We start from the raw sequence: 27,931 nt of genomic DNA on the forward strand, positions 1-27,931 counted from the left end.
GCAAATGGCTCTATGATCACAGAATCATAGAATCATTTAGATTGGAAAAGACTCCAGATCGTCCAGTTCAGTCGTTAACTGATCACCACCTTGCCAACTAGATCATAGCACCAAATCCCAGACAGTGGTTCCCTGAACACCTCCAGGGATGGATGGTGACTCCCTAGGCAGTCATTTCCAGTGTTTAACAACCATTTCCATAAAGAAATTACTTCTAACATTCAACCTGAATCTCCTCAGGTGCAGCTTGAGGCTATGTCCTCTTGTCCTATCACTAGTTATCTAGGAGAAGGAGATACCTCCCACCTATCTACAACCTCCTTTCAGATTGTTGTAGAGAGTGATAAGGTGTCCCCTGAGCCTCCTTTTCTCCAGGCTAAACAACCCCAACTCCCTCAAACACTACTCATATCAATTACCTCCTAGACCTTTCACCAGCCTCATTGGCTTCATTGCCCTTCTCTGGACACTCCCCAGCACCTCAGTCTTTCTTCAGCTGAGGTGCTTAGAACTGGACACATCACTCAAGGTGTCTTACCACTGCTGAGTACAGCAGAAAAATCCCTGCCTTGATCCTTCTGGCCACATTATTGCTGATACGGGCCAGGATGCCATTGGCCTTCTTGGCCACCCGAGCACACACTGGCTCAAGTTCAGTCAGCTGTTGCCCAGCACCACCTTCTCCTTTTCCACTGGGGTTTGTTCGTTGAATCCTCATTGTTATATTGCTCCTTCTGGTGCCATGTTATTCCCAGTCTAGTTTTTCCAGAGACATCACATGGAAGCCACCTGTGCAGCAGACCTGAGTAGAGCAGCAGCACTATGCATGTGCCTGTTTCCTTGTCAAACTCAGATACGCAGATGTTTTCTGCTTTGCTTAGTAGACTAGAAACAAATACCATTAAGTCCTTGCAGTGTCACTTCTGAGTCTGACCTTTTGGGCTTGGCCAGCCTACAGTTTGCCAGTCAAGGGAGCATCCCTGGCACAGCTTGGCTGCACGGAATGTGCTGCCAACAGGCTTCATAGCGGGTTTCTGCCAGCACTTAGCATTCCCCATCGGAGTTGTTCACACGATTTTACTCTGGATTCTGAGCTACCTTGCTACTCCAACATGGGCCAGCCACTCCCCCTGGGGAATCCGTAACCTTCTAAATATATAGTTGTCAGAATCTTAACACTTTGCTTCAGATGTGTGGGATTGGAGTTGTTTCTCTAAGAACATTTTAAACACTCACTCTATAAATATACAAAATAATTCCATCAAATACTGTATAGCATGTAAGAGTCTAGCACAAAGGTTCGTTCTATGCTTTTTTCTTTAAGTCCTTCTGTTCATTCAGTGTGAGATCAGAGGTTTCAGCCTATATTGTGAGGTAATGCAATGTCTCTGTATGAACACAATTAAAGAAGTGCATTATCACATATAGCAATCTACTGCCTTTAGCTGACTGGCTATACTATAATGCACACAGTCCAAAGATAAAAATCTTTGGTCTCAACCTCAGTAAATATGCTACAACTTTGGAATAAGGCTAAGTTGAAGCAAACACATACTCATCAACTATCACTGAAGTAGGCAGTAGCTTGTCTTCACACTTCATCATCAGATTGACTGCCCAATACAAATTACCTGAGACACCACAATAACAGACATGGCCAAGGATCAACGAATGGGACTGACGTAGCAAGATGCAACCAGAAGACCCTTTTGACAGAAAGGGAACGTGTTCTTCTTCATAGCAGAACATCCCTTTTACCAGGCTCAACAAGGACCCTCCTGTTGTGTGCATTCATGCTCTCCATACACACACCAAAGTCAATGCATGTCCTCCCACAGCAGTGGTGCAAGAGAAACACAGCTCAGTGCTCTTCCACTGCCTGTCCCTCATGGTGATGGTCCATTTCTCCCTATATGAGCTGTAAGAGTGACAGCTCTGTTGCCTACTCTGGCCCTTTATAAATGGCTTTATACTCCCATGCTAGCACAAGATTGCCATTTCCTCCTCTTAACCCTCTGCACATGATATCCTAGCAGAAGCAGGTCAAGTGAACCTTCTGAGTATAAAACACGTCTTCTGATAAGGCCAAAATAATGATGTAATTTATGAGGGCTGCAGAGTTGTTTCTTTTGAAGCCAAAACACCTCCAAAGCAGTTACTCCTTCTTGGGTTAGATAATGGGAGCACAATAATAAACAGAAATTAAGAGTAAAGTAGTGCAAAAAAGATTGGGAAACTTCAGCTAATAATTTATAGGTGATGCCTTCACATCCTTGGATGTGATCATAAAATTAAATATTTTTATATTATCCATAGCTGGGAAAAGTACAAGAAATTGCCAACTGAAAGCTTTTGAAGAAACAAAACATAACACCTCTTGCAATGAGTTTTTGACTGGAACAAAACCTTGCATTCCTGGCTGCCCTAGCACTTATATTACCATTCCCTCCTGCTGAGGAATACATACTGCGACTGTAAGGGATCTTTTTATTATTATCAGTATTATTACAAAACAATCCAGCAAAATAACATTGCAAGAATGTGATGTGTCTATTATATTTGAATTATTCTTTTGCTATAGGCTGTTTTTAAGTATAAGTTACTTGGATTTATGATGATGTTTTTGAGGTGTTTTTCCTGAAATTATTATTACCGAGCAACACATCTTACATGAACTCTTGCCATTAAGGCTTAGAATCTTGTAGATTCAGCATTTTGAAACAATAATGTTAATTTTAAAAGATAAATCTCTGAAAATATAGACAAAAATGAGGGAGTAGAATTTCTACTAGACAGAAAAGAAAAAAAGAACATGTTTTGCTTGGGGGGAGGGACTGTTACCACAAATATAATTTATTTCATGTTTTGCATTTTGCTCTCTTTCTACAGTGAAATCAGATGAGCTGCAAACAATCAAGAAAGAATTAACTCAAATCAAAACAAAAATTGACTCCTTGCTAGGGAGACTGGAAAAGATTGAAAAGCAGCAAAAAGCTGAAGCAGGTAGGTAAAAGCCATTTTTGGTGAAATTAATTAAATTAGAACCTCATTACCATTCAAGCAGACCAAAGAGAACAGAAGGTTTCTGAAATTTTGGTACTCAATGGAGGCCTGAAGCAAAGCAAATTAACTCTCAGGCAGAACTACTGGGAGGATAGATTCCCTTCTTCATAGAATATGCATCATGATTTAAGAATTGTTTTTTATAGTGTAGTAGGAAAAGATAATCTTTCTAGTTTTTCTGGAAACAAAACATCACTAAAAACTGACTGAACAGAATTAAGCTAGAAGTTTTTAACCATGGGATGCTTGTGCTAGGCACATTAAGGATTAATAGATGGTGTATATCAAGAATTCTTGCCTGGGCAATAGGCAATAGTCACTAGTCGAAGCAAGGAAAAAATATCTGTTTGATATAAGGAAAAGAGATGCAGCTAAGCAGTGTAATGAATTGTCCAGAGAGCCCATAGTGGCTCCATCCTTGGAGACATTCAAAACTCATTGGGCTCAGGACCCACAGGCCTGGGCCAAAATTTGAGTTTGTCCATGTTTTGAAGAGGAATTGGATTGGAGAGTCCAGAGATAATTTGCAATCTCAGTTATTGAGAGAAGCTCTGGCCTCTTTTTGAAAGTGGTTACACTTCCAGTTTAGCTTTTTTCTGGCTTAGAAAATTTTGGGTTTGTGCACACCTCGGGAATGAAAAAAATCCAACACTATAATTTAATTAAGTGATTCCAGTGTTCATTTTGTTAGATGAATTATCTCACCTGGCAGCACTTTAAAGTTATTCTGAGAGTTATAGGATTGTATTTTCACCATGATATACATAAAAAAAATCTCAGTTCTTATGCTTGTCTATGGTATTTTCTTTGCTATTTCCTTATAGATCGCATATACATTTTAAAGGAGTTTTATACTAGTGAGTTGATCTTTCTAAGAGTCAGCAAGAAAATGGAAGTCTTATCTCATGAAAAACTCAATTATTATTTTCACCCCTCCATTCTGTGATAAAACCTTTTTAAGAATTTTGTGTGAAATGTGTGAAAGAAATTCTATCTCAGAACCCACAACTTCCTGGGTTAGCCTGGACAGTATTCAGTTACATGAAGCCAAAACCCCATCAGGACACATAAAGAGAATTCCACCAAGACTGTCTAAAACACTACTGGGAATTAGAGGGTGAGGGTTACATACCTGACACAGTCAAAACAAGAATTTAGATCTGAATCCCTCCAGTTCCCAAGTAACTTTAACCCCCCCCACCCAAAAAAAAAAAAAAATCCATGAAAAATAACCTATCTTTTATTCACAAACATTTTTTAAGTTGACAGACAGTCCCCCAGCTGTTGCAGTTTATCTCACACAGTTGAGGGCTTTTTTTCAAGCTTAAGGTAAACCATTAGTAGAGAGTATGATTATCTCTTTCAGGAGAACTGTGCACAACATGTATTCATTAGATTCTATTTTGTTCTTTATGCAAGTTGGATAAAAGTTGGTATAATTGGTGAAGATGTAATTGCAAGGTACTCCACTGAATCCCTTGTGCACTGAAATACTCTGACTGTGCATGCATCCCCAGGGAGCTTTGATTAAAAATCCATTACTATACAAAATAATCTGCAGATCATTGTACTTTGATATCCCGTTTTCACTTTTACTAAAGGACTGTAGTGATCTCATTTAAATAGAAATCAGGTCAAAGAGGAAAATGTTGATTTGTATTCAATCATAGTCTTTTGCCTTCTGAAGAGAAGCAATGAATATCCTCAGATATTAAAAAGCTTTTTCAAAATATTGATGTTTTAAAACATCAGGTGCAGAACCCATCCCTCGTATTCTCTGCCTCCCCTTGGAGGGTGTGAGGAGAAAAACATCTCAAATATACAAGTAAGCATGGAGCCCTATTTAAGTTTCCTGAGCTGATGAGGAGGGTTATGCAGCCTGGGTAATTAGCCTGCTGATCCAAAAAGATTTGTGTAAGCTACATTAGTAGCTGAACTATTCCACTTAGAGTGTCACATGGGAGATGATGTGATGATTTTGTTCCTTCTCTATGGTTTGGCAATGTTATTTCTTATTTTCCTCTGCCAGAAGGTATGGCCTCACTAAGATGGGATCAGAGAGAGGATCTGTGTCCCATTTACATAAAGCAAAAATCAAGCCATTATCTTGCCCTTTGTTTTTCTGAGTTTGACTCAGTGTCCTTAAGAACATTTAATTTTTAATCCAAAAAGTTGTTACATTTGGAGGAATGTGATGTTACAGGCTGGACAAGCTCAGTGCATACCGTGGTTACTGCTCTACTGCTGCATGAAAACTCTTACAGTAATAGCTGCTGTTCTGGCTTTTTCTATTACCAACCTCTAACCTTTCCAATAGTAAGGATTATCAAAAATAGGATTTCCTGTACATAGGAAAACTGTAGAAATAACTCCTTTGCAAAACTCTGTACTGCGAAGCCAGGAATAAGATATTCTGAAGGGAAAAACTTTTTAGAGAATATTTCTCCTGTAATATTAGAGATTAGGCTCTAATTAGGCTGAAAGTTAGAAACTTAGTTTAGCTTCTCAGAGGAGCCCAAAAGAGATGGGCGCTAAGATGCTATTTTAGCCTCCTCTAAAGAACCCAGTCCAAGTTCTCATTCAGACAATTAAGTAAGTGGTGTAATTTTTTTAGCAGCTGTATCTTAGAATGTTTCCCATTTAAATGTGTTGTCTATCAATTCAGCAACTTTATTTTCAAAAGCCTTAACCAAAATTGATTCAGTTGTCATTGTCAGAGCTGAGTGATCTCAGAAGTGGCTTGAGACAGGAAGTGGTGGTAGGGCTAGACATAAAAGGCATGGGTGATTCAATCCACATTACCTTGTGCAGAAGAAACACAACCACTTAGAACTAGAGTGGCATTGTGTGGAGCACCTTACCAAGAGAAGATGAAGCTCCATAGGCTGAATCTTCTGCTAATACCTGTGACTACAGTACTGTTGAAGCACCTGTCTAAGATGACTTTGTATTTTTTAAACCTAAGAATCTTTCTGAAGACACAAGGTGACTGAAGGAGGAAAGCTTAGGTTTTTCTTGTTTCTTCAGTAAGCAAAGTTGAAAATGAGAGACTAAAGACTAATGAAGACTAAAGAGATGAATGTAAGTGTCAAAAAAAGTGTGCAAAGTCAAAAGGTAAAACAAATGTCTTGGTTTAAGACTATGGAACAGAAAAATGCAATCAGATTTGAGTAGTATGTGTAGCTGGTAATAATTTATGTTAAAAAAATAATGTGTTCATAGAGCTTCAAAAAATAGAGATTCAAGGAAATACTTGATTCATTGGTTGTCCAACAAGATAAGTAATGAACTACTAGTGTTACAGAGCAGTCAGTCTTACAAAGGAAGATATATTTTCTTCCAGAAATTCTGTTATTGATCAGCCTCAAGCTGAAAAGACATTGTTCTTCTAGCTGCATGCAATCACTTCTCTGACCTGATTCACTCTGAGTACATAAAGTTTACATATAAGTTCCTGACATGCATAGGAATAAGACTCTGATCCCTCCAAACACTCTTCTAGTCAGTCTGCCTCTGTTATTCTTCCATCAATCTTCCTCTGGATTTCTGCTATTTGGATGAAGTTACCCAGCATATCCAAGAGTTTCCCAATACCTAGTCACAACAATGCAGCTACCCTCATAAAGTCAAAAAGAAGAGATTTTTCAGGCCTCCATGGAAAAGGTCTTTCTTTTCACCACTTGGGAGAAAATATAAGAAGCCAATATTTGGTTGATTGGAGGGGGGCATTCTCCAGTTACTCCAACACATTATACCAATGAGGAGTAATGGATACTTTACTCCATAAAAATGTGTTTACCTGTCTAGAAGGATTTGTTCATTACCTACAAGGCTGTTAAGATATATCCACAGTAAGTTCACATGAATTCTTGTTAATTGACTGACTATTAACAGCCTTCTGCTTCTCAGAGTATAGATATTTATGTACTTCTCATTGGCTGCACATGAATAAACATCTGTTGATTATGCCAATGGAATTCCAAGGGAAGTCAAGTATAGAAAAGGAAAAAGCTGGATCTATTGGTACTTCAAGCCTTCATCTACTGCATGGCATAGACGGGGTAGATGGCCACATTGATACTGTGATTTATTTATGCACTAATCTTTGGAAGAAAAGTTTTCAATCATATTTGCCTGATAGACACTATCACACAGAATTTTACAAAGCTAGCACATCTGGAGATAGAAGCTTAGGTTTCTTCTGCAGAGCCCTTTCCTTTGGCACCAATAGGAAAGGTCACTGAATCTCTATAGAGTATGTTTTCCTTACAGAAGCCCAAAAGAAACAAATGGAAGATAATGCTGATTTGATCCAAGAGGAATGCATATCAGAGAATGCAGATAACTCTACGGAAGAGCCAATTGAAGGAGGGCCAGATGCAGATGGGGATGGAGAAGATATGACTGATGGGATAGAGGAGGATTTTGATGAGGATGGCAGCAATGAGCTGGTAAGGAATAATCATGAGATGTCTGTCTATATGGCTCCTGCAAGTAACCACAGAGAACCAACAGTTTGAATTAACAAAATAAGCTCACAGCAGCACTGTGATGTTCTGCAACTAGTGCTTAGACCTACACTCCTCATACACTGTAATACCAATTAAGCATAGGAACCTCTGAGAATAAGCAAGAAAAATATATTTTACTACATGTTGTAATTTTAGAAAGGAAATAAAAAATGTAGATTAAATTGATTTACATTTATTATTTTACTTATGTAAAAATGTAGTGTGCTATTTTTTCATTTCCTTTTTTAACCACTACTTTTTAAAACTAAATAAAATTCTAAACTGATGAATTTTTTCATTATTAAACACATGCTTTCCACAATCCTGAGTCTCTATCTTCCATGTGTATACTCTGTAGGCTGTATTGGCAGATACAGGGTTTTAGATGGAAGGATTTTTCCTTAAGAAATGTTTGCAAAGAAATGTTTGGGGTTTCAGCCTGAGGCTGCACCTTTTATGAAAATCCGTTATGGTGCTAAACTCCTAAGTTCTTTTAGAGCAACATTAAAAAATATTTGGAAAGTCATATTTATACCTTTCTATGCATTTCTAATAAGAATGGAAGAGTCACAGTGGTTTAGCCTCTATAATACTCTCCCTCTCTTCTTGGTTTTCTTATTCTGCTTTGAGCTGAAAGAACTTTTGTTGCTCATTGTCATTGCTTGCATTTAAAAAATATTTAATCATGTATGTACAGAAAAAAACCCAAAAACCTTTTAGTGAAGCAACAGAAGTCAGTTAGCAAGCGACCCAGCAGAATCAACAGCAAATCTGGAGTAATGGGGCATGTGAATATCCAGTGGTTTGTATTGCTTACTGCAAATGCAGTCTAAACCTACTTGTAGTTTTCAGGTTTGTGTCCTATTAGCCAGCCCAAGACTCTCTTAAATTTCTACTTCCTGAATAGCATTATTTCCAGAAGCTACTAAAATCTGAATTTCTTCATCTTTTTACATGTAGTGTAGAAGGATGGCATTATCCTTTTTATTAAAGAGACAGGCTCTCCTCTTCAGATATGAAGGATGTCTGTAAGAAGCTGTCCCTCTGAATTTTTAGGGAGTTGAAATTTTATAATCAATTAATACTTGTAAATATAATCTCCTACCATGGTTAATACCTGACCAGCTGAAATGATTTTAGCAATAGGCGTGACCACAGTTTAACAAGAATGGTGGGTTTTGCACTTATTTGGCACCAGACTCCCCATTATAGACAATTAAGTGGGGATGTTAACATACAGTGCATCAGACTCTGATCACTCAATGCTGTCATTTCACTCTGTGGATTTGACATACTTAGAATATATCCATGCTATATGACAAAAAATATAGAAGAATTTTTTCCTCTATGAAAAGCCTCACCAGGAGAGGCTCTATAAAGCAAGCAACACAAGAAAAATTCATTAGCAGTGAAAGTCTGGAATTGGCATAGCCACGTTTGCACACCACTGCTTCCAAGTTAAAAGGCCTTTCCAAGAGTCATGTTATGGAATTAGTTGAAGTGCAGTGAATTACAGACACAGCTCAAAGACAGCGCAGAGGTCTGACACACACATCTAAAGCATGGTGAGGAACCAGCTCCAGTTTCTAAGCATGTCATCATAAAGTGCATGAGTGCTGGGAGGAGATGGCTCACTGCATGTGGAGACCGATGTCCTTTCCATTGCATGGATGGAATCCCCCCATCCCAACACAATGGTAGCAAGGAAAGGCCAAGGAAAGGAATGCTGTGCATCATCTCTTTCAGGTGCAGCCTGGTGCAATGCCAGGGCAGTGGGGCCAGTCAGCCTCATGCCTTCCACCTCCACAAAGGCTGGGACCCTCTAGCTCAGAAGCTGGAGATACTGTAGACTTTAAAGCTTACAACTAAGATAGTCACTGATGCAAAATCCCCGTCCTTTTTTTCCTCCCTTTCCAGTTCCATCAAGTATAGGAAGAGGCTAATTCACCTTAGCCTTCCTGCCTGCTGTGATGTGATAATAACAATTTCTTCCTTTTGCAAAGCCTAGGGAGATTAGTGAATGCAAAATTGCAATGGATAGGATATAGGATTGCTCAGCAAAGGAATGTTTCAAAGAAATCTCAGGGCATGGCTGTTTTCCACAGAAAGGCAATTATGAATTGAATTATGTATCTTTCCTCTATAGTTTTTTACCCAAACAGAAAGCAGTATTGGCCTGTACTTATGATGGTAGTTTTTGATGCATATTGTAACATAGACTGTTTTATACTGACATATATTTATGTAGATATACTGGCCAATTTCTAGAAGTTTTTTTTCTATTTCAGCCATTAATAGTTCTGTAAAGGGAATGACAGTAACAATACTACTAAATATATAGTAAATACCCTTGTAGAAATATTTGGGAATTCAGTCTGTTTCTACCTATTCTGTGTCCTCTTATCTGAAATGGCCCTCTGTTTTTTGAAAATTAAGTAGATATATAAGCTTATTATAAAGCATGTCCTAACAGATGTTGTTTTTCTGTTTTATAAAAGCTAAGTTATTTAGAAAAGAAAGCTGAGAGCAAATATGGAATTTTGGATTGGAGCCAGTTACACATCTCTTGGAAAAAAAAAAAAAAAAAAAAAAAAAAAAAAAAAAAAAAAAAAAAAAAAAAAAAAAAAAAAAAAAAGAAAAGAAAGTTTAGGAATTAAACATGATAAATGTGCCAACGGTAACAAAAACTTTCCACCTAAGAAAAATGTTACTATTTTGCATAAAACAGTAACACTGGACTTGGAATTTTAAAAAAATCCTCTAAAATGCTTTAAAAAAAAAAAAAGAGATCTATAGTGTTTTCCAAATATAGAGCTGAAGGAATTTAAGATAATCACTAAAAAAATATTTTTTTTCACCAGTAAGACCAGCAGAGGAAATAGAGAACATTTAAATGGCCAAAACAAATCCCTGAAGTCATTTCAGCAGGAAAATTTAATTGTGAGTCCACTAGCATGAAAAATATTAATAGAGGGAAAGAGGAAGATTACTTAAATTTAGATCTTACCCTTTAGTGAGTTCTTCAGATTTATCTGTAAATCTTCTGTCAGGTCATTTGCCAAAATCTGCTGCAGATTTGCTGAACAGAATTCTGTTTTCCTAAGGCTGTCAATAAAGGGAGGTGTTCAACAAGGTCATACCCACTGCCAGAGTCCAGGAGCTGCCACAATGGAGCCTCTGAATCCATATGTGGGTCTCCACCTTTGCAGCAGAGGACTCAAAAAAATTTTTTTTTCTATATTTCTAATTCTAACTTCAGAGAACATGACTACGCAGGATGTTTGCTGTGGGTTTAGGTGGTAGAATCAGTTCTTAAAATTCACATACTATTTGAAGGAACAGGTTGCTGAACATTAACTGAGTGATGGCAGCTGTTCTCAAGCCTGCTTTCAGCCTAGACCAACTGTAAAGAAAGATGCAGTCTGAATTAAGTTAGACATGGATTTAAGAACCCTTCAGCCTCTTCAGTGGTCTGACTGGCTGCACACACAGAACATCATATGCAACAGCTGCACACCTTCTTCATCCACCATCCAAACCAGGATGTTGTTCAACCTTGCATTGTCATTTCCTATGACTAAAGACACGCCTACAAACAGTCATTACAGCTCAGCTAAAGTGTGAAAAGGTTTTATGGAGCAATAAGTTGATTTCAAGCCCATCTGAACTCCAATTCAGGACATGATGCACTTGAAGCACCTGCTGCAGCCATCGAACATCACCTCTCGAGAAAGTCTCTTTTGTACTATTTGCCATAAAGTGTCTCTCAGTAAATGTCTCCAGTGTTCCAGACACTCCAGCTTAAAGGATCTCATTAGAAAAAATCCCAAAGCATTTTGCTTCATTTTTATACTAAAAAGTTCTTTAAAAGGTGATCTCAAAAACATGAACCATCTATGTATGAATATGTTAAAAGAGTCGGCTTCAACTTGAACAGTGAAGTGTGCAGAAGCTTTCATCCATGTGCTCTCACACAGCCTCTCACTCTCATTTGTACAAAGGCATGCATATATTTTAGTTTTATACATATAATTTTCACTGGTTTATCATGTAGCTCCTGAGCTTACTTTACAGTTCATGTCACTTAACTGACCATCAGAGTTAGTGAGAGTGGTTTAAAACTTCAGGTCTATTTTCTTTGCTCCTTTTAGGTAAAAAAAACCTAAAGTTGATTAGTTGATTATCCCAGATTTTACTGGACCCATAATTCAGGCTTGCATTCCACTCCTAACATTGAGCAGTTTCTAGTAGCTGCGAGCTTAAAATTTCTGTGTTCCTTCCTCCTGCATTCCTTTTAATTTAAACTGTCCCTCAACAGTGTTGTAAAGAAAGAAACGCTGTTGCAACAGTCATCCCATTTTGTGGAAAACAGGGTCTCATGAAGAAAGATCTTAATTTTTACTAAATCAAGTTCACACTCAAATCACAAACAGGTCAGAGATTACCCAAACACAAACCTCCAGTGATAGCAAGTGACTGTCCTCAGTCCCTCTATAACAGATCCATTCTTACTAGAAATAGCATAAATATTGTGCAGCCTGGCTGAAAGATTGAATGAAAAACATTCCTGAATTAGGTGCCTGGTGGTTCCCTAATTCTGCTGATTTAGGACATGGACAACCCAGTGCAGATCCAGGTCATTTAATATATCTTCTCTGAAGGGTGTTAATCGATCATTGAGGAAGCACTGATCAAGTCATTATAATCCCCTTTTAAATAAAATAAGTAGCTACAAGTTACTTCACTGAAAGCCTGAAGTATTATAGATTTGGGGGAAAAAAATTAGCCAATGGTTAATAAAATACCAACAAAATAAATAACTGTAATGAATTATACACAAGCACTCATATCTGCATTACATTGCCTGAGAATAATAGTTCCTATCAAACTGTCAACTTTTCACAGTAAATAACTATAATAGTAATAGCACGGTAGTAGTGATTCAGTAGTTGAGCATTCAGTACAGCAAACAGTTTTCTGGTAGAGTATGTGATGCAAATACAGTAGATTTATAGTGTCATAACTCAGATCAGACACTGGTTAGTGCTTGGCTGGAATTTGAAGGATATATTCACAATCACAGCATTGTTTTTATGCTGGTGTAGCTGTGCTAAAAGTAATGAAGCCAGACAAGCATTATTAGATGGGAGTTCCACAATAATGAGTCAACTTTAATGGGATGTCTTAAGAGGCATTTTTATTAAATTATTTTAGAACCAAACATACAGAGACTATAAAAGGCCTGGTTCTGGTTACAATGTAACAAGATTTACAGCAGTTATTTCAACAACAATTATAGTTCCCTTTCTATTAAGTATATTTCAGTTGTATTTACCTCTCAAGGGTATTTGATTTCTTACTCTTCTCCTTTTCTCCACCTCCACACTGCATGTTTTCAGTCTATCAAATTTGTTTTAACATCTGATAGAGAATGTTTCAAATATTAATACCAGAAACTGCCATAAAACTCAAGATAATCCTCTTGCTGCACTGATTTTCATTATGCAAAAGTAAAATCATTTTGATATAAAAATAGCTATATTTCTTGTAGGAATTGATATAATTGCCATTTAAATCAATGAAACCAACTTTGTGGCCAAAGCTCATCAAAAACATTTCCTTTTTGCAACAAATAGGTGATTTAGATTGCTGACAGGTACACTATCAAAGGTATTAGCAGAAGTGATTTTAATATGATGTTGTAGAGTAACTTAGCCAAGGTTCAGTGGCAAGGTTCACTGTAGTACTGTATGGCACAATCATTTGCACAATGATTCAAAACCACCAAGGCACAAATTAGAGTTATCAAGGCACAAATCGTAGTTACCGTACTAAAAGGTTTTTTAAAATATCAGTCCCTTTCCAGAACATCTGCCATTGGTAATGTCTCTCTGTTTCAAGAAGTGACCTTGAGAGGCGTCCCAGCTTAAGGGGAGACCAGCACCAAGCAGCCAGGCGGCCTGGCTGGGAGAGCTCTAAGAAGGCTCAATTAGGCTGTCAGATCTGTGGAATTAAGTGGTTGGATTGTAGTCAAAATTACATGCAATAGGAAAGGTATGCACGAAACTCCTTGTACCCACAACTTTCTGTGTTCCTTGATAAATGAGACTTTGAAAACTACCTGCTGCTCATGTGTTACTTGCATGATGGCTGCTCCAACATCACTCACAGCAATGCTCCCTGTGCCACTTTTTGGCTTTGTGGGTTGTGAGAACAGATTGCAACTTGAGGAGTTCTTGGCTGTCTGGTCTATGGCTCAGGCCTTTACCTCCTTTGGAGTCTGAACCAGGATACCACTAGTTTGGTTAAGGGATTGATTGTATGCACCACATGTACCACAGCCCTCCTATAGGTTCTTAATAGGAAATAAATTTAAGAGTCAATCTGTATGAAACTTTGAAACTTTCTTTGCTTTAATTATTTTGTGCAGAATTCAACAATGAAAATACTCAACAGAAAGCAAAATAAAATCTACAGGAAAAAGAACTAAAAATTTTTGGATGAATTTCATCCAGTGTAAACCCAGTTTTGCATATTTCATACAGCAAGATTAATCAAATAGGTGACTGTGTGATGGTGTTGATAGTACTTAATTTATCACTGTAATTAAACTAGATTTTCCAGTATCCATTTAGATGCATGTTTTTTCAGTCCACACCATCAGGGCAGACATGACTGGCTCTTCTATTATCAGCCAAATTAGGCTGATTAGGCTGGTCAAAAAGATCAGTAGCCATTCTGACCACTTGCAGCTTTCTGAATGCACTTGTAGAGGATATTGCTTAGAAAATAAAGGAAAAAACTTCTAATTAATGGCAATGGCTGAAGCAATATTGTGCCAGAAATCTTATTCAGCTTACTTTAAAAATCACTTAGATCATGCAAAATTTTGCCTTTTCTATTGCTTTTACCATTCATTGAAATCTTGCATTCAGCATTGGGGGAACATGAAGTTCTTCATTCCTAAGACAAATGAATAGGTAAAAGATTGTGTTTACTTGATAAATATCAGTGCTAGATGTTTGTACTTGAGGAACCTAAGAAAGTCATTAGGGGCACCATACCCGACAGATACTAATTCCTTGTGCCTTCCAAAGCTGCAGTAAATCTAATAACCTGTGACTGAAAAAATGGAGAAAGTAATAAAAGCATGCCATGAAATCAAAAATTGTAAGGAACTTCCTGACATGCCCTTTTGTTATATTTAATATATGCAGTAGCACAGTAGACGTGTTTGCTGTTCACCCACTGTTACATGAGTCATTGGAAGGACCTTGCCACCTGCCCCTCATCCCCATTTTTCCTGGCAGTCAATTTATCAGACAAAGATTTCCTAAGTGGTGTTCAGTGTTTTAACCAGGTTACTGGTTTATGACTGACTGCATAATGTTTTTTCTAATTATTATTTAAATCTTATCCTGTTTATATTACATGGGAACCTGCAGAAAATGCAGGCAATGTTATCATGCATTTTGTGTCTCTTTCTACTAAATTTTCCGGTCTGTAATTGCATACTTGTAAAACAAGTAGGAAAACTCATTTTATTGAATTTGGATATATTCCTCTGAATCTGCTCTATATTATTTATTTCCGAGTTAAAAAGCCTCAAAATGTAAAACCATAAAACTTTTAAAATTTTGTAATGTAAATAATATAATTAATTTACAGACATTAGAATCTTAGAGATTTGATGAAAAGAGCTTGAAAAATAATGGATTTTCTCCTCTGTTTATCTCATTTTTAAACAAAGTATGTGGGATTGGGAATTTTGGGTCCTGTTCTCAGCTTTGACACTGAGCCCATGTAGTAGGCAATGTGTCTCAGAAGATTGAAAATGCAGGTAGAATTAGCACCTCTTTCTGAGGTCAGACCAACGGGTGCCTTTCTTTGGCATGTAAGAAAGGACCATTCCCAATTATTTAAACTTATAAAAAATTAAATATTTTCCAGTAAAGAAAAATATCTGTGGAACAACAGGAAATATATTCTTCAGTGTATCTGTTTTACTTTTTTCGTTGCACCCTGACATCTCTTGTGGCCTGCCTAAAGTCATCATTTAATAAGATAGTCATGGTGCTTGATAATTTTGAGACAGCAAATATTTAATTTTAATGGCTCAGGTTCTATCAAAAACAACTCATTTGCCTCCAATTAAAAAAAAAAAAAAAAAACAAAAAACAAAACAAAACAAAACAAAACAAAACAAAACAAAAAAAAAAAAAAAAAAGCACCACACCACACATGAATCAGTGACTTTAATCAGAGGAAAACGATGCTCTCAGATCAGGCAAAAAATTCTCTTAGACATGTAAACAAAATACTTGCCTAAATGAGATTAAATCTTCTCTGCTATAACATAGTTGACCTTAATATTCAGTATTAGTAACCTCATTATTTTTATTTAGTCTAAGTAGATCAGAATTAGTTCCACAGGTTTTGTTGGTTCAAAATTTATGAGCATGCAGTCAACCTCTGAGTGAAGTTCAGAAACAAGGACAGCCAAACACCTGCTGCTTAGAAGCAAACCTGGATCCCTTTTCAGGTGAGGACAATGATGACTTCTAAAAACCATCACAAGTTTTTGCTGTACCTTATGGCTGAAAATGAAACAGCAGAAATTAATTGAAGCAACTCTAAAAAATTGAATAAGAAGACTGATTTTACTTTCCACACATGAATATTTTTGCCAAGGTAGATTTAAGTAATTCTGGTGAGACAGCCCTTCTTTTACATCCCTGTACTTTGGCTGACTCCATTGAAATTTGGCTGACTTTTTGAAGGTGCTGCACTGGGTTTTGTTCACCCATCATTTACAACCAACCATCTGTGTACAGGGGAATCAGCACTGGCATAGCAACCTACTATAGATACAAAGCAGTGGCAGGAGGCATGTTGGGAAAGTGGTGGATAGGAAGGGGGACACTGGTGTTTTCTAGGCATTCACTGGGACACAGAAATCTTCTGGGAAAACTCAGGCCAGCCATTGGGTCTGTGCTATAGATTTGAGTCTATCGGCTTAACCATCAAATTCTAAGATTTAACTGAAATTGAGCAATTGTCATGCATCATAACTTTTTCCTTGTGTGTCAGTCTTCAAAAATAAATAGCTTTAGTTGCCCTAGAAAACACTCATTTCACAGGCTTTATCAGTAACCCTGAGCATCAAAACTGAGGAATGGAAAACCCTCAAAGGAAACATTATTCTGTTGAAATTCTTCACTTAAGTAAAGAAGTTCAAACATTGAAAAGCCAAAAGATTATCATTTCTCCATACTAAAATGCAGAAATTGTAAATGTTTTTATTCTTTTCAATACAAATTGCAGACCCACTACAGCTAGTGACTCAATTATTCCAAAAGGTCTCAATTTTTTTAGAAAATATAAATGTGTTACTAAGAAGATTTTCTGCATGATTAATATCAAAACATGAAAGGCAGATTGAATTTATTCATACATAGGCATTTACACACCTCAAAAAAGGAAAGTTATTTAGAAGGTGATAGAACTGCAATTGCCATTTCAACAAAAAAAAGCAATCAGTGATAATAAAACAAGCTCAGTCTGCCAAAATGAAGATTTGGAAGTTAATCAAATATCAACTTAGCCAGCTTGTCATGCTGCAATGTGTGTCTGAAGTTTCCAAATTGTTGCCGCTATTGATTTCTAAAATTACACTACACTTCTGTAGTCTTTCAAAACGAGCAAAGTGTTTTCCAGACGTAGCAAATAAAGAACGAAAAGGCTAAATTCTTCTCTGCTTCCTCTTTGCAGAGTCATAATAATTTCTCAGCTATTATGAGATTCTGAACCATTTGCAGACCATGATTTGACCCCAAGACCAACATTTTGGTTTGTAACTTTAATTTTAAAATAAATGTCTCTTGAAATCCTCATAAAACCAAAATAGTACGCACTACTGTGTGCTGTGCATTCAAATAAGTATTAGGTAGGAAAATACAAATAAAATGATGTTTTAAATAGAACCATCTTTTATTGCTGTTCCCACCTGCATCACATTCCCATAGCAAGACTTTCACAGATGACATTTTTAAGCAGATAAGTCTACATCCTGTATATAGAGTTCAATTTACTATCTTAATTCATTATACTGTTACCATTCAAATCTTAATTTTGCATTATTTGTCTCATTCCACTCCTGCTTCCTATGGTTTACTCTGGGCTTTCCCAGTATATCTGTCTCATGCTATATGCTTCCAACATCTTCTTCCAGCACTCTCTCGTTCCTATTTGGTTTTTTTTGTTTGTTTGTTTTTTTTTTTTTTTTTTTTTTTTAATGTCACTCCACCTGGTTGTTCACTTGAATAAAACTTCTGCCTCCAAGTACCTGAAAAACCTCCAACTGATTAGACAGAAAACTCATCATCTCAATGCATCATTGCTTACAATTATTTTGCCCTTTGGTTTTTGATATCTATCAAAACTCTAAATTGGCAATAGTGAGAATGTTTATTAGGTGTTTTCTGCATAATTACTTGAAGGTAATTCTTGTAAGCTCCAATTTTTATTTCAAAAACACACTTCTTAAAAGGTAGACGTTAAATGGCCTCAGGGTACAAATTTTAGTAGTTCCTTTATGCATTAAACTGTGTGTTTAAATCTGCACCCTTGGCATTAGTAGGACAGGAACTTTTGCCTTCAGCATTAATACTAATTGGACCACCACCTCACACTAGAGAATTCTTACTCCTCACATTAAGCAGAGGAGTTAATTAATTCGTAGGAATTTTAGTCTACAGCTTTTTTTCACCACCCTGTAACTTAAAAGCATCTCCTCTGCAGCATTCAGGATGGTAAAGTACAGTACTTACTGTGACTCATGATGGGACTCATTTGGACTTGCTTCCCATGGAGCAGGCACCATCTCAAGAAGCAAAAAACACCCAGGAATCTCCAATGAGAGCCATACCCATGTGAATTTGCTCTGAATATCCACTCATATGCAGGGATAAATGAAGGTGGAATATTTTTTTCTCTGATTTATTTGGCACTGGATCTCAAGAAGGTGTTGGGCATCTCTCAAGGCGCATTGATATGGGCTGAGGAAACTCTGTGGACAGCATCAAGGAAGCCTTACTGCATTTGGATTGGTTTTTATTTAGCCAAGAGAGAACAGGAAAGTGAGTTTGTTGGGAAGAGAGTTTTACCATGGGGCAGTAATGTGGGTGCATTCTGGTAAAGACTTCAGGGCAAGGATTTCTGCAAAAGCACTGCCTCCCCACCATCCTACCTCTTCCACATCTGCTCAGAGATTGTGGCCCACGCCACACTCTGCAGAAGGCCCCCTGCCTCCAGCTACAGATCCCTCCCACCGTCACCAGAAACTGTGCTACTGGTCCCTAAAATCTTCTCCTACTGCTATAAAGGATCTTGGAGAGGAAAGTTTTGCTGCAAAAGCAGTCTAGCAGGAGAAAAACACCTAAATTAAAGTGGATAGATCTGCTTCTTTTCTTCATGGCCCCACCTAAGTTCTCAAATGACCATGGTGACTCTATTCCCAAAGTTATTCCTTCAGTCTCACACCTGACCATCATCTCAACTGCAGTGTGCCCTTGCTAGCATTCTCCAAATATTGGATGCTGTCTCCACCACTACAACCAAAAGCATTTATCAAAATTCTGCCTGGACTCTAAGAAAGAAAAGATATGTTGGTCTAGGGGAAAAAATCAGTATCTGATAGGGTTATCTTTTTCTTCCTCCTGATTTTTATTGGACAAGCAAGTGAAAGAGAGCATTTTAATACAAAGAAGATCGAAGTTTGTTTTCATTGATGACTAAAACAATCATTTTCACATGTACTCACATAAGTACTAACACTTCAAAGCAATTAAGCTGTTCACTGAACAGAAAAACGATTCTGTAATGTTTTCAGCAATTAAAGTATGATTGGCAGAGTCCAAAACATAATGATTAGGTTTCATCATTTGAAGAAAGGTTTAAAGAAGGTGCAACTTGTTCCTTTAATTATCCTTTATTAATATTTATCTAACTGTACAATCCTTCTACTTTTTAAATGCAGAGAATATTTTATCACTAGTTCATTATAAAAAAAAATTGCATTAGCGCCATCATTTTGTTTTTCATGTTTTCAAGGGTTACAACTGACAGCAGCAAAAGTGTGATACACATTCACATTCCCCTGCTCACACCTTATGAACTGAGCTTTGACATTTCACATGGGGACATTAAACTGAACCACCCCCTGACTGTTACTGAATTAGAGATTTGATGCTTTAAATCAAGGGACAAAGATGCAAGATGTACCTCAAAGGAGCACAGCTGTGAAGTCATAGTGATAGCTAATGCAAATTCAGGGTTCCTTAGTATGCTCTGCTTGTTCCTTGTGGTTTTCCACTGATGGTGAAGAATACCGTGTAAAAACCAACAAAGACGCATGTCCCCATGGTACCTTACAAATATAAATTACAGTTTTTTGCACTAAGTTGTGAGTGCCTGCTTAGGAGAAAAGGAGGATTGAGTAAGACATAGCAAATAAACAGAATGGCAATTTGCATTACTACTTTCTGTATTGCATTATTATTTTTTTCATTTTACATAATTATCTAGATCAATAATAGCTAACTAAGTTCTGGCTATTTTGTTGTGTTTGTTTTGCTTTTTTTTTTTAATGCCTGCTCTGCAGACAGATTCAATTTTTCATCTCTTTGGTTGTCCAGAAAAGGCACTTCATAATCAAAAGGATTATTAGAGAGGAAACACGGTATGTTATCCTCAGGGACATAAGCACAGCACCTGTAGACCTGGATTCAGAATTCTCAGTTGTACAGATAACAGTATTAGGAGTGAAAATCAGATGTAATAGAAACAGTTGTGGTACAATTGCAGTTGGAGGTAGCACAAGTATGGGGGCCAGTGCTGGGAGTAAAAAGACAGTGTACCTACTGCATTTAAACGGGGCTTGCTGTTGTTTTGCAGAAAGTGATGAATGGCAGTCACATAACCTACTGTCGAAGCACAGTCAGACACCAGCAGAAACGTAGAAAGGCTTCAAGCATCAAGTCTCCTACTCAAGGGGCACCTGCAGGAGATGTAAATGTGCAATTTTATCAAGCAGTGGTCAGCAGTAGCTTCAGATACCTCCACTACACTTATTAAGCTGAGAATTCCAGTCCTGAGAATGGGTTTGTCTGGCAAGGAAAAATAAACAGGAGAGTAAGAGGAACAATACTTGAGACTTTGGGTTCCAAGTTCACATGTATATGTGAACCATCATCCACCCATCTTCTTTTTAGTTGCATTTTCTGAGAGTCTCTAAGATTAATGTTGCCATAAAAGCCATTCAGAGCAAAGGATTTTTTAAAAACAGATGCATTTCGTCAGATGAATATATTTCATATACTTTGGACATTCTCATTGCTTGTAATTACTGAGGGGTAAATCATATGGTGTAGCCTGTAACAACCATATCCTGTGGGACTTATTTTTAAACATTTTCTTAATATACTACAATGTAAGATATTCGTCATGTACAGCTTTTGTGTCATTTAGTCATAGCAGATTCCTAAAACTCCTTCCCAAAAACATATGCTGAATTTACACTCTCATGTAGTAAGATTTATTCCTGTACATTTAGGTCTGAAAGATAAGCATGGCAAAGTCCAGAATGCTCTTCCCATTAACCCTGTGAGAAGGAAACTAAGTAATTACTGGGATGAAGGAACATATCTCTGTTCTTTTCCCTTTTCTAGAACTGTAAGGAAATACAAATAATTCAGGGGAGGAAGGAGGCTGAGCTCTGTTTGGATCCAGCTAGCAGAGAACCCATCTCCTGCAGACAAATAAAACCCATCTAAACCAGTTTAGAAAAGTCAGTAGCTCTCCTACCATAGGAAGGTCACCATTCCAGGTCCTTAGGTAGACCTGGGAAACAGGGATGGCAAATCCCAGTCTAGAAGGGATGGTACCTGCAGGTCCCTACCATTTGTCAGACTTGTCCTCTCATAAAAGGCTTTTAAGAGCAATACAGAGTGCAAGCTATTCATACTCTGTCATGCCTCATGACTACAAAGCACAGACCTTGGAGGAAATGGGCCCCTGGCAGATGATCTGATGGCCACGTTCTCCCACAAGAAAATGTTCTTCACATTGCAGAGCATTCTGCATGATCTACAGATGTAAAGACAGAGATTAGCTAGGCTTTGAGGGAAGGTAAGCTATAAAATAATTAAACTTCTAAAAAGCAAGATGGAAACCTCTACATTTTTACTGACTTTTATCTGATTTACTCCGTCATTTGTAATTATTATAGTGAAGGGTCCATAAAGTAGAATTGCACTTTCAATTAGGGAGGTTTTTTAATATTTAATGTTGGCTTTCCAGTGTTATATACAATGTAATAGTGTATAGTTAAAATTAATTTAATCTAATAGAACTTGAACTTGGCAAAAATGCCAGAAGGATTATACTAAAACTACAATAACAGTAGCAATAGCATTTTTGGAAGACCGAAATACAGTGTTATGCCTAAGAGTGTTTCCAATAGCTCATGCTCAAAAAGCCATTCAGATAGTGAAAAAAGCAACAGAAATAATTTCAGGTGGAAAATGAACCAATAAATATTCCATAAACTCTCTCCATCCTTTTTTCAGAGATTATGATGGCAATTAGGACAGTATATAGAGTTTCTCTGATATTGTCTATGGATGCCAATTCTATATGCTCAGCTGAGTTATTCAATTCTTAAAATGCATTATGTTCAAATCACATTTTTTAAAGTGGTTTTCTGTTAGATCTACATCAAATGAAAGCCTTAGTACTGACTTAAATGTAATTCAGTTCATCCTTGTTTTGTCAGGAGATGTTTTTATATATAAGGAGAAAGAAATGAAAATAATTAAAACAAAAAAAAACCACACTAGTCATCATGAGGGTTTTTTTAATATCAACAGCACTGCCATAAAGGCAGATGATAAACTGCACACTATTCAGAAGAAAGAAATAGAATGAAATTAGCATTGAATTACTCTAGATTAATCATAGCCCTGGATTCCTGTCATTCCAGGGAAAATAAAAGCTTGGCTCTCCCAGATTTTAATGTTTCCTCTCAGATTTTACCATCATTTGTAGTGAGAGAGAAGTAAGAAGTCTCTTATACTGAGAGACTGAAGGTATTTTGGAATATTTTGGACTGGTGGGGTTGCTAAATTTTTATCACTGTTTCTAACCAGCAGCAAAGCTACATTGATGACTTGGATCCAGATTGTTAGCAATATTAATGTTTCACAATGGTAACCTAATGAAGCTTTTTTGTGCTGGTGACAGGTAAATGCTTGAAAGGTGGTTTTTGGCAAGAGAAAAAAAGATTCAATAAATAACTTGAAAATCTGCTCTTATTGCTTTCATAATTATTGCTTTTTATAATGGCATAATGGAACAGCAAAGCATAGTTGAAAAAAAAAGGCTAGAAAAGAGGAACTCTCTGGAGCTAATGGGATGTACAGAGGGTTGTTTTTCTGGTTTGTTTTTTTTTTTTAACTTCTTCTGAGATGAATAGCTAGTTAAAAACCATTGAGCTTCTCTCAGACTTAAGGGGAGAATTTACAGAATGTTTTTATCATAGCTAGCCTCTGTAGAGATGAGACCTAAAACAGGAGAGATGAAGATTTTTCTCTGTGCAAGTAGAGAATAATAGTTTCAGGATGATTTAACTGAAAGAAGAAAGTTCTGGGATCTCTCACATGAGCTTTTCTCCCTAATCCTGCTTGCCTGTGACTACAACCAGAGACCTGATGCTCTCTTTGCAATGAGGGGGAAATCTAATGCCTGACTTCTTCAAAGGTCAGGAGCCCAGTCCTGTAGTGACTTGGATGTTTCTGGAAAACCAGGTTTTCAGTAAATGGAATTTTTAACAGATTTTTTTTTTCTTTTTTTCCTTCTTTTCATTGAAGGAGGTGGAAATTGGCCAAAAAGGATATCTGGAAATTTTTTCAGCTTTGATCAGAAGTGCACCAGGTTTTGACAGCTGTTTCTTTTTCCAGTTATAAAAGAAGATAGACTCCACCTCCCCATTCCCCACACACACACACACACAAAAAGAGTGAAGAAAATATTGGCTGAAGGATATTTTTCCTGTCAAATTTTTTTAAAAAAACTTAGGTTTAAAATTCCACTTCTAAAAAAAAACCAAAACTGTCTACTTCTGTTAAGATTTTCTACTGTCAGTTTTCCAAACAGGTGCGATTAGGAAAGTGTTGTCTTTGTGGTTTCTCTGTGGGTAGGTGGAGCTGGTATGCCTTATGCTCCACTGCAGCATCACTCAATGCCTACTTGAAGCTGGTAGCATTAATGAGTCACATAGCAGGACTCAGACATTTAGCTGCAACCTGCCTCCAGCCTCTGCTGGAAGAATGAACCTCAAAAGTGTTGGCTAGCGCTGGATTTTTGCATTTTCACCGTGTGGCTGATAAAGCAACAAAAGAAATCAAAGGATATACAGTTATATCCTATTGCAGGTACACAAAAACAATAGCAAAATAGGCATCAGGAAACTGAGGAAACTGAGGAAAAATCCATCAACCTGGTAATTATAGGTCTTGCTGAAAGCACACTGCCAATGGGAACGGAGTAAGGTATATAAATAGAGTGATGGGACTAAAGCAAAGAATTCTACATGCAATTTATTTAGATTGAATGCTATTATGCAAATAAAGCATTTCATTGCAAAGCAGCCAAGACACATTATTCCATTTCCTTCTGCTAAAATAGAAATTATTCAGCAGTTGTTTGCATAGCATTATGGAGGGGAGGTATACTTTAGCTTCAACAGCTCTTGCTTGATTTGCTGTTATAATTTTGAGCCGCACAGTCAACTCAAGACTGTTGCACAGTCCTGATTGTCCACTGCTGCAGGAACACTATTCTTCTTTTCACCTCCAATGGTTTAAGGTGGGAAAGCATTATAGACATTGATATTTGGTTGATTTGTGAAAAAGTCAAATTATGATCCTCTTGGCTCTTTTCCCCAGCTGTCTTGGTCTCTTTTTGAGGTTCTCCTGGAAGAAATTCTATGCTTTCTTACTAAAGCAAACATTTCATTTCTCAGTTTCTACAGATCAAGTGATGAGATGTCATGTTTGAACCCCCTGAAGGCTGAGAAGAGAAACTCTGACTTCCCCACAGAAAATTGTGAACTGCAGTTTCTTACTGGCTGACAACACCTTTGATTCAATTTGTATGAAACTCAATTTACTTATTAAAATGGACATTATTGTTAAAATATTAGAATTTCCATTTCTTATATGTTCTAAGCTGTACAATTGTCAGATTTTTATGGTTTAGATTGTAAATGTGGTTTTCTCTGGCTAATTATTGGTATTATTTTTTTAATTTTGATGTCTTAAAGGCCAATGTACTGTATCATAATAATATGAAGGACGTATTTAACAGGTGTGGAAAACACTGTATACAAATGTATATTTCTAAAAGCTATTTTTATGATTAGCACGTTTTACTGTTTTACCATATTTAGAGTCAGGTGATATTGCACTTCTTTGTTTACCACTTAATTCAAACAAGACCATTTTGATCAGTGCCACAATTAAATACACTGTATGGTATTTCCCATTATTTTATTCAATTTATTTGTCATTGGAAATAATTACATTCGGTAATAATAGAATAGCTTCTAAAAAGTGAAAAGGTCAAAATAAGAGAGTAATCCTTGATAAACTATAAATTACATCCTCCTGTAAATCCCTTCCTTCAGATAAGCCCTCTCTGTGATGCCATTCCTTAGACAGTTGCTACAGCTGCTCTTGCAAATCCCCAAAGGCAGTTTGTTGCTTTGCTACCATATGGAAAGTCAGTCAGCCTCCTGTCTAGCCAGGAAAATTACTTATTGCCTGCCAATATCTGACAGTCTGAGTTAGCCTACTTATTACTCTTTGGGTTATTTTCTGGCAGTAGTCTTTCCACCTACAAATTCCTAAGGCATTCCTAAAAGCCTGAAGTTGGAATAATTAATTATTACAGATGTCTTAGGGGGATTCTCAGGATAGAATCTCTTAATATATCATATTTCCTTCCAAACAGAATGGATGCATTATTTCTCTTGTGTTACTGAGACATTAAATGTATCAAAGCATATGGGCACAAGGACTTCTTCCCCTATAAAAGTACCAACTCGTTCACCATCCCAAAGTCAGACCTCTTTAGCATTGCAGATGTCATGAAACAAGGAAGATATATTCATTCATCTACATTTTTATGCTAGTGGTACCCATATAGAAAGAGACATGTCTTTAAAGTGATTGCAGGGTAAATAAATTATTTATTACCTACACCTCCCAAGAGGTAAAGGCATTAGTTTAGGAAGTATCTTACACAGTGGAATGGAGCACAGACCCAGCTGTGTGCCAGTCTGCAGCACTGACCCCTGACCACTGAGCTCCATGACCGGGGTACTTGCTATTTCGGATCATCCGGAACTACAAAGATGAACACTTGCCCTGCCCTTTCAAATGTTCTCTGTTGGCTGGAAACAAGAGAAAACAAAACATACTAGAGAGACTTTTTAAAAGATCTAACTTTAAATTTCTGTTTTAAAAAGCATTTCCTGAGATGACAGGTTAACCTCAAGTAGCGCAGTGTAAGTGAGTGGGAGCTCAACATCTCTGGTCAGGTTTCTGCCATGGGCATCTTCATCAAAGAAGAACTCTTTTGAAGATATTCTTCAAAAATTTGGAAGAAAAACATACATTTGAATTCAGTTACCTATTACTGAATGAGAACTTTTTCACTAGGCAGCTATGTGACATTGTACTCCCAGTTATGTTTATGTACCTTATATTTCGTTTGTCTATTGTGTGTGGAGTTACACGGTTTACATAAGTGCTGAGTAGTACCTAGGTCTTTAAATAAAGAAAGACTAGTGTATGTAGTTACACCTGAACATAAAGAATTGCAGCTTCAGAATTTATCAGGGCTCACTCTCTGAGAAAAGTGCTCCTGTGTAAGTGAAATGTTAGGTCAAGTAAGAGGGTGAAATACTTCTCCATTTTCTATCACTTAGTATAGGTTATGAACATTTTTAACTGTGAAAATGCAAAAAGAATTGCCATTTTGGGATTGCTGTCTTTGGCTGAGAGTTAAAAAAAATAACAACTCCAAATCTCAGCAGCTCAAGGGTTATTTGTCCCATTTAAATCACATAAACTGCTGGCTGACTTAAAAGATGCAGAATATCATTCAAGGAGATCAGTTCTGATATTGGTGTTAATAAACCAGACATGAGAAACATCTAGGTATATTGTCTCGTCATCACTTCCATTCCAAATGAGCTAACACACAGAAAGCACTCTGAGATTTTTTCACATTCTTTACAATCGTTACCCATAGATTATAAACTCACAGAGATGATTGCACATTCATAATGTTGACACCATTTCACACCACAGTTTAAGTCTTGAATATATTTTGAACACGAAAGTCACCTCTGACAACACCATGAGGCACAATTTCATTTGCAAGCCAGAAGATTGTTACCCCATGCAGTCTATTACTAGCAAGGTTTCTCAATGGCATGTTTGCTTAAAATCACTCCAGAGGATGCTGGTAGCTTCGACAGAGCTTAGTAGTTCTCTGCTGTCCATGTATGCAGTATGCTCGGTGTTGTTTGCCATCACCTGTTACTTGTTTGACATGAGTTTTGTCAATTGTGGGATTCTTCAACATTGCTCATCCTTTGTAACACAGAAGAATAGGAAACATAAAAGATCTTGTCAATCAGTATGGACAGTGAACAGTCATAAAATCTGTTACAGACAGTCCTGAATCAAAGCAATTAATTTTCTACACAGATCTATATGTTCTGTCTATTTCAGATATTTCTTTCGAACATGGGCAGCTGCATGAATGGAAAAATATTTACTAAAAAGCTTTAAAGTTTGGATCAAGAAAAAGATATTTTTACTTTTGTAAACTCTTGTATTACATATTGTTGCAGGTCCTATTAGTTTTCTCTGTAGACCCATTTTAAGTTCTGAAAAATCACTGTACTTAAATTATGTAGGTAACTATAATCTTGTTAGCGGTCCTATTTTTAATTGGTGCCACTGCAATTTAAAATTGAAACATTCAGAGTTTACCCATTAGAACAGATTGACGGTTCATTACAGTTTTCTTTAAAATGTTGTAACATAATTTTTACATGTCTGTAAATAAATATTTTCTCTGATTTATGCACTAATTCAATTTTGCAATTTCTTCTCTTAAAACATGACTCTAAGACATTTTCCACAAAAAATGTATTTCTCTTGGAAAAATGGCATTTAAAGCGATTTAAAGCCATAATGCAACCATCCTTCACAACCTTTCAAAGC

General features: G+C 36.9%; 1 protein-coding gene across 1 annotated transcript in view; it reads left to right on the forward strand.

Moving 5' to 3' along the window:
* Positions 1-26,237, forward strand: part of RALYL (RALY RNA binding protein like) — a 185,031-nt gene extending 158,794 nt beyond the window's left edge. The window contains exons 7-9 of the mRNA XM_066335464.1: positions 2,890-3,003; positions 7,336-7,514; positions 24,655-26,237. Of these exons, the coding sequence (XP_066191561.1) occupies positions 2,890-3,003; positions 7,336-7,514; positions 24,655-24,672 (311 nt within the window). The 3' untranslated portion in view covers positions 24,673-26,237. The remainder of the gene's footprint in view (positions 1-2,889; positions 3,004-7,335; positions 7,515-24,654) is intronic.
* Positions 26,238-27,931: the final 1,694 nt, after the last annotated feature.

This window comes from Sylvia atricapilla, chromosome 1 (genome assembly GCF_009819655.1).
Source record: "Sylvia atricapilla isolate bSylAtr1 chromosome 1, bSylAtr1.pri, whole genome shotgun sequence".
Taxonomy (NCBI): domain Eukaryota; kingdom Metazoa; phylum Chordata; class Aves; order Passeriformes; family Sylviidae; genus Sylvia; species Sylvia atricapilla.